This window comes from Salvelinus namaycush, chromosome 4 (genome assembly GCF_016432855.1).
Source record: "Salvelinus namaycush isolate Seneca chromosome 4, SaNama_1.0, whole genome shotgun sequence".
Classification (NCBI taxonomy): domain Eukaryota; kingdom Metazoa; phylum Chordata; class Actinopteri; order Salmoniformes; family Salmonidae; genus Salvelinus; species Salvelinus namaycush.
In genome coordinates this window covers 35,517,236-35,525,344 of record NC_052310.1, presented here as the reverse complement: position 1 = coordinate 35,525,344, position 8,109 = coordinate 35,517,236, and the positions used below count along the sequence as shown (strand labels likewise).

The window sequence follows — 8,109 nt, the reverse complement described above, 5'->3', positions numbered from 1 at the left end:
GCAATTTAAATTAAACCAGCAGCCAATGGTTGAATTTCAGAGTAAATGTGTAACTTCTCCTAATGTCAGTATAGGCATCATTAGGGATCTATGCTCTTTTGTTTCACAAGATTGATTAGCGAAAAACTACTAACTCTGGACCACAGACATTTTTTAATTGAAGTGATGATTTTTTTTACTACGACACAATCAACTATCAGATCATTCACACAGCAGTTCCTAGTAAAAGGTGTGTAAATCCAGCGGCTCTTGTAATCTTTCAGTTTCTCTGCGCGCTGTGTGCGCTTCAGCTGCTCATTGGAAATTCCTCAACTCTGAACTATCTCTCTGTTTTGTTTGCATTGTGAGGAAAAGCGAACCAACCACTACGAGGATGACATTTATGAGATCCGGGTCGCGCCTCCCTCAAAACCCTGAGTGTCACAGTAAAAACGTTTTAATTTCATCGGCTCAGGTAGTAATTTATTTCAGTGTCCAAGATCACTGAAAGGCAAAACGGACCCTGCAAGACTCCAGTATAACGACATAAACTACAATGGATTATTCAACCAATGACAGCAAATCAACCAGCAAGAAAAAAGTGGTGGCTGTGGTGGGAGGTGGTTTGGTAAGAAGTCAAAATGGAAGTGTGAATAATGTATAAACAGGCTGCTGATATTTGCTGTTATGAAACATTTTTCATGTTGTGACAAGGTTATCTAATCTGTGTAATCTATTTAAGTGTAATCGGAGCCTTATTTTCTTGAGGTTATAGGACCATTTTTGGCTTTGCCAATTTGCTAAACTGCAGATGGCCCCATTGACTCAAAATGGTTGATAGTGAAAAAGGCAGGTCTGAGCTAACAGTATTTTGGTTGTAAACAAACAGTATCATTTGTTATACTTTTCCTTGTAGGCCTCTTAAAGCAACATCATGTAAGGAAGAGTAAAGCCTAACAGTAATTGACACCTTAAACTACTCGGTCCCTGTTGTAGCATACCATTGACAAAGCAAAGTGCCCTAAGGTCAACATGACTGTTTTGATCTCTTCCTTTGATATTGCTATGCAGCAACCATGTACATTTTTAAAAATCCATTTCCATTTTTATCACAAGTGATAAAAATGAAAATAGATGCTGCCTGCACCATAAACTAATGCAAAAACATGCAAGCCTTTAACAGACTCAATCAACCCTCTCTCAGGTCGGCGCCTTGAATGCCTGCTACTTTGCAAAAAGAGGTTTTCAAGTAGAGGTCTTTGAATCTCGAGAAGGTAAACACTTGATTACACAACATATAAAGTGCTTCCTCTTATTTTGAACAGCTACAAAGTAGTCTGCATCTATTTTTGGAAGTATGCACTGCATGCAGTCATTAGTCATTACAATATTCCTAACAACAAAGCACAATCCCCACTAGCAATGAGGAATTGGCCCAGAAGCGGCACTCTTCTGGTGGGCCGGAACTGATTGAATCGGCCCGGAATCAAAATGAATGACTGCCCAGAATCGGCCGACTTTGCCGGCATCCCCCCAGAAGCGGCCCGATGCAAATTTAAATGTATACAAAATTAGCCGATTTTAGAAATTTGAAATATTACTATTCTAAATTTTATACATACAAATTATACCCATCCACAAAAAAAACATTTTGTTTTCGGAGGAAACACCATACACCTGGTGACCGTGTCAGCGTGCATGCGCCTGGCCCGCCACAGGAGTCGCTATAGCGCGATGGGACAAGGAAATCCCGGCCGGCCAAACCCTCCCCTAACTCGGACGACTCTGGGCCAATTGTGCGTCGCCTCATGGGTCTCCCGGTCGCGGCCGGTACGGTTCTCGTACCAGCATCTGTATCAATGCAGTTTGCACTGCGATGCAGTGTCTTAGACCGCTGAGCCACTCAGGAGGCTCCATCCACAAAGTTTTTAATGCTTATCAATTGCCTTGCACAATGTATCAAAATACTAAAATACTACAAAGGACTCTTTAAGAATTTCATTTAAATGATCATTAAATTTTTTGGTCACAGAAACAATGAGAGAATAAGGAAAAATAAATAATGAAATGTTAATTACATAATGCATCCAGTGTAATCATATGCCAGAGAGTAGCCCCAATCGGCCCGAGCCCCAAGTAATACATTTGGGCCAGATAACTCACACCGGATTCGGCCCCGGACTCAATCCCCACATCCTAGCCATAAGTAATACTGCCGAAGGCGGCCCATACTTGGGCCACATGACGTCGGCCGAGTCTGACTCTCAGCCGAGTGCCCCGACGCTCAGCCAGAATCGTCCCAGATCCACTGTGCTAGCTAGGATGGCTTCTGTCCTGGTAGCAATCAAACAGCAATCTAAACATGTATTTCAATATAAGTTATGATTGGCATATGACACTGGTTTCACAAGCATTCATCAGATGCAGTGAAATTACATTTGGATTGACTAGTAGCTTGTGTATGTTAGACTTGAGTATCATCATACCTGAATGTTTGATCTCTCCATCTCTGATCCTGACCAGATATCCGCCAAGCCAAAATAGTCAAGGGAAGAAGCATCAATCTAGCTCTATCTCACAGGGGTCGCCAGGCATTGAAACAAGTGGGAATGGAAGACACGGTATGTTGTCCTGTTTTGTCCTTCTTGGCTACAACTGTGGGAAATTGAATTCCTAGTCTCAACAGCACGTAAGCAATGAAAACGGAACCAGGCAGTTGCTCTTTGTTGTTATTTTACTGTATTCATAATGATGAAATATTCAAAGTGGGGCCTGGGCTTCGCCAGCTTTTCAAGTAAACCTTCAAGGGCAGTTATGATGAGGACAGAATGAACTTAGGTAGCCCATATTTAGAGCCAAGAATATCCACTTTCCTGAACTATGGCTGAACGAATAGATGTGCTTTAAATATTTTGCCAATTGTTGTTGCTAGAGAACTATAATGGCGCCGGAGGAGATGGCTAATGTTTGACGGGCTCCTAACCAACTGTGCTATTTTGTTTGTTTTTTCACGTTGTTTGTAACTTATTTTGTAACTTATTTTGTACATAATGTTGCTGCTACCATCTCTTATGACCAAAAATAACTTCTGAACATCAGAACAGCAATTACTCACCTCAAACTGGACAAATGTTTTTTCTTTAATGAGTCTGATGTAAAGGATATACTGCTTTATCGGGAACGGGCCCAAATCCCCGTTATTTGGTGAAGAAAAGACGGAGAAAAAGGGGGCGGAGGTTGGGCTGCCTTCTGAGAATTTGTAGGCGAGTGAATGAACCTCCACTACCATCTTTTCTATTGGCCAACATGCAATCATTGGAAAACAAAATGAATGATATACGATTAAGACCATCCTACCAACGAGACATTAAAAACTGTAATATCTTATGTTTCACCGAGTCGTGGCTGAACGACGACACGGATAATATAGACCTGGTGGGATTTTCCATGCATCGGCAGGACAGAGAAGCTACGTTTAGTAAGACGAGGGGTGTGGGTCTATTTGTCAATAACAGCTGGTGCGCAATGTCTAATATTAAAGAAGTCTCAAGGTATTACTCGCCAGAGGTAGAGTACCCTTTGATAAGCTGTAGACCACACTATCTACCAAGAGAGTTCTCATCTATATTATTCATAGCCGTCTATTTATCATCACAAACAAATGCTGGCACTAAGACCGCACTCAACGAGCTGTATAAGACAATAAGCAAACAAGAAAATGCTCATCCAGAAGCGGCGCTCCTAGTGGCCGGGCACTTTAATGCAGTCAAACTTAAATCCATTTTACCTCATTTCTACCAGCATGTCACATGTGCAACCAGAGGAAAAAAACTCTAGACCACCTTTACTCCACACACAGAGATGCATACAAAGGTCTCCCTCGGCCTCCATTTGGCAAATCTGAACATAATTCTATCCTCCTGATTCCTGCTTACAAGCAAAAACTAAAGCACGAAGTACCAGTGACTCGCTCAATATGGAAGTGGTCAGATGACGCGGATGCTACGCTACAGGACTGTTTTGCTAGCACAGACTGGAATATGTTCCGGGATTCATCCAATGGCATTGAGGAGTATACCACCTCAGTCATCGGCTTCATCAATAAGTGCATCGACGATGTCGTCCCCACAGTGACCGTATGTACATATCCCAACCAGAAGCCATGGATTACAGGCAACACCTGCATCGAGCTAAAGGCTAGAGCTGCCGCTTTCAAGGAGCGGGACACTAATCCGGACGCTTATAAGAAATCCCTCCATGCCCTCAGACGAACCATCAAACAAGCAAAGCGTCAATGCAGGATTAAGACTGAATCCTACTACACCGGCTCTGACGCTCATCGGATGTGGCAGGGCTTGAAAACTATTACGAACTACAAAGGGAAACCCAGACGTGAGGTGCCTAGTGACGCAAGCTTATCAGACGAGCTAAATGCCTTTTTATGCTCGCTTCGAGGCAAGCAACACTGAAGCATGCATGAGAGCACCAGCTGTTCCGGACGACTGTGTGATAACGCTCTCGGTAGCCGATGTGAGCAAGACCTTTAAACGGGTCAACATTCACAAAGCCGCGGGGCCAGACGGATTACCAGGGCGTGTACTCAAAGCATGCGCGGACCAACTGGCAAGTGTCTTCACTAACCTATTCAACCTCTCCCTGACCGAGTCTGTAACACCTACATGTTTCAAGCAGACCAGCATAGTCCCTGTACCCAAGGAAGCGAAGGTAACCTGCCGAAATGATTACCGCCCTGTAGCACTCACGTTGGTAGCCATGAAGTTCTTTGAAAGGCTGGTCATGGCTCACATCAACAGCATCATCCCGGATATCCTAGACCCACTCCAATTCGCATACCGCCCCAACAAATCTGCAGTCTCAATCGCACTCCACACTGGGGCCAAGATTCCTGCCATCCAGGACCTAAATACTAGGTTATGTCAATGGAAAGTCCCCCAAAAATTGTCAAAGACTCCAGTCACCCATAGACTGTTCTCTCTGCTACCGTACGGCAAGCTGTACCAAGCGCCAAGTTTAGGACTAACAGGCTCCTTAACAGCTTCTACCCCCAAGCCATAAGACTGCTGAACAATTAATCAAATGGCCACCTGGACTATTTACATTGACCCCCCCCAAACACAATCGCTGTTTATTATCTACAGTATGCCGTCACTTTACCCCTACCTACAAATTACCTCAACTAACCTGTATCCCTGCAAATTGACTCGGTACCGGTACCCCCTGTGTATATAGCCTCGTTAATGTTATTTTATTATTTCTTTTTATGATTTTTTACTTTAGTTTATTTGGTAAATATTTTCTTAACTCTTTCTTGAACTGCATTGTTGGTTAAGGGCTTGTATAAGTAAGCATTTTGGCGCATGTGACAAAGTTTGATTTGATTTAGTGCTGGATTCCTTTTTCAATATGTTTGTCTTCATCGTGTTATTGTCGATACACTGACAATGTAATTCCATGAGCAAATCTGACCCGTTTGATTTCTTCTCTAGATTGTCTCCAAAGGAATCCCCATGCATTCCAGAATGATCCACTCTTTGAATGGGACACAGTCCCCCATTCCTTATGGCAAGAAAGGCCAGGTAACTCTGCTGCTGCTGCAACGCCTACACACACCACACTGTAACTCCCATTCGATAGATTAAGAATTAATTCTACAAGCAAGACAAAGTATGACCATTATCTTGTAGCACAGTAGTCTGTCAGCCTTTTGTATTATTTATGTATAATTACAGTTTCTTAAATACATCATTGAGTACGGTTACATGCACAAAATGATACGATTATTATGAATAGTCAGATTAATATAATAGTTTGATTTAAACGTTTACATGCTTTGCAAGAAGAACGATTCCCCTAATAATCCTATTTACATGGACACATCTGAAATCGGACTACCTGATGGGACTTTGATAAATGTAGAAAATCAGCAATCAAAACACACGTTCTAACACAGCGACCATGTTAATTTTGTGAAAACTATTTGATTCTGAGTTCGGACATATCAAGTTTGTATGTGAAAACTATTTCTAAGATGCATGCTTTCAGTTTTTCCGAACTCATTTCACTTGCGCAAAATACGGAAGCTTGCGTTTCTCGTGCTTGCACATGTGCAGATCAAATACACCGCTCTCGTAGATATCTGTAGCATAATGGTCGTTCTTGAATTGTAATTCATTTGGGCATGGAACTTTTTCTAGATGTCTTTTCTTTCTATGCAACATATTAAATACTTTTTTTGTTTACTTTCTAACATTGAAAATAATAGATTTATATCTCTAAATCTCCAAAATATGTCACTTTTTAACGCCACGCATCACTACTGGGACAAACCAATTTTCTTGCCCTAAGTACTTCAAGCAATGCATACAAAATGTGCTGTATAAAGGACTTGCATTATGTTTAATCATTGATAAACAGTTCAATACATAAACAGTTAAAGAGTGCCAAAGTGGTGGAATCTGTGCTGAGTGCTGTTATAATAACAGTTGATTATGGGTCATTCTTGAATTGAAGTGGCATTTGCGTCCCTTGCCTTTGCAACCATAAAAAACATGGTTGCAAAGGCAAGAGATGCAAATGTCACTTCACCACTTTGGCAGTCTTTCATCATAGAAAGTGCATTGAGACACAAACAACGGTCAATGGCCTCAGATTTACTGAATCAACAGGACCTCTTCCATCCCGAAGGGACTCTGTTAATCATTACACTTCTTTGCAACAAGGAGCAAAGGGAATCAGGTTTGTGTGATTCATCATCTCAAAAATCCCCTAAACAAAGCAGGCCTTTATTTAAATCCCAGAATACTTGATTTCAGTTCATTTCAAATTAACACCTGTTTTACAGTACCAGTCAAAAGTTTTGACACACCTTCTCATTCCAGGGTTTTTCTATATTGTTACTATTTTCTACATTGTAGAATAATAGTGAAGACATCAACTATGAAATAACACATATGGAATCATGTAGTAACCTAAAAAGTGTTATATTATATTATAAATATATTTTAGATTTTAGATTCTTCAAATTGCCACCCTTTGCCTTGATGACAGCTTTGCACACTCTTGGAATTCTCTTAACCAGCTTCATGAGGTAGTCACCTGGAATGCATTTCAATTAACAGGTGTGCCTTGTTAAAAGTTAATTTGTGGAATTTCTTTCCTTCTTAATGTGTTTGAGCCAATCAGTTGTGTTGTGACAAGGTAGGGGTGGTATACAGAAGATAGCCCTATTTGGTAAAAGATCAAGTCCATATTATGGCAAGAAAAGCTCAAATAATTTGTATTTATTTTTATTTAACCTTTATTTAACTAGTCATTACTTTAAGACATAAAGGTCCGTCAAGTTTCTTCAAGTGCAGTCGCAAAAACCCTCAAGCGCTATGTTGAAACTGGCTCTCACGAGAGCCGCCACAGGAAAGGAAGGATAAGTTCATTAGAGTTACAAGCCTCAGAAATTGCAGCCCAAATAAATGCTTCACAGAGTTCAAGTAACAGACGCATCTAAACATCAACTGTTCAGAAGAGACTGCGTGAATCAGAACTTCATGGACAAATTGCTGCAAAGAAACCACGACTAAAGGACACCAATAAGAAGAAGAGACTTGCTTGGGCCAAGAAACACGAGCAATGGACATTAGACTGGTGGAAATCTGTCCTTTGGTCTGATGAGTCCAAATGTTTGATTTTTGGTTCCAACCCCCGTGTCTTTGTGAGATGCAGAGTAGGTAAACAGATCTCCGCATGTGTGGTTCCCACTGTGAAGCATGGAGGAGGAAGTGTGGGGGTGTTTTGCTGGTGAAACTGTCAGATTTATTTAGAATTCAAGGCACACCAGCATGGCTACCACAGCATTCTGCAGCGATACACCATCCCATCTGGTTTGCGCTTAGTGGGACAATCATTTGTTTTTCAACAGGACAATGACCCAACACACCTTTAGGCTGTGTAAGGGCTATTTCACCAAGAATGAGAGTGATGGAGTGCTGCATCAGATGACCTGGCCTCCACAATCACCCGACCTCAACCCAATTGAGATGGTTTGGGCTGAGTTGGACCGCAGAGTGAAGGAAAAGCAGCCAACAAGTGCTCAGTATATGTGAGAGCTCCTTCAAG

General features: G+C 41.6%; 1 protein-coding gene across 2 annotated transcripts in view; it reads left to right on the top strand.

Moving 5' to 3' along the window:
• The first annotated feature begins 346 nt into the window (after positions 1 to 346).
• Positions 347 to 8,109, top strand: part of LOC120046481 (kynurenine 3-monooxygenase-like) — a 33,595-nt gene continuing 25,832 nt past the window's right edge. Inside the window, exons 1-4 of one of the 2 annotated variants that reach the window (XM_038991753.1) lie at positions 347 to 607; positions 1,184 to 1,253; positions 2,503 to 2,600; positions 5,487 to 5,576. In XM_038991753.1, coding sequence (XP_038847681.1) covers positions 536 to 607; positions 1,184 to 1,253; positions 2,503 to 2,600; positions 5,487 to 5,576 — 330 coding nt within the window. In that variant the 5' untranslated portion in view covers positions 347 to 535. The remainder of the gene's footprint in view (positions 608 to 1,183; positions 1,254 to 2,502; positions 2,601 to 5,486; positions 5,577 to 8,109) is intronic. The other variant, XM_038991754.1, reaches the window with a different exon arrangement.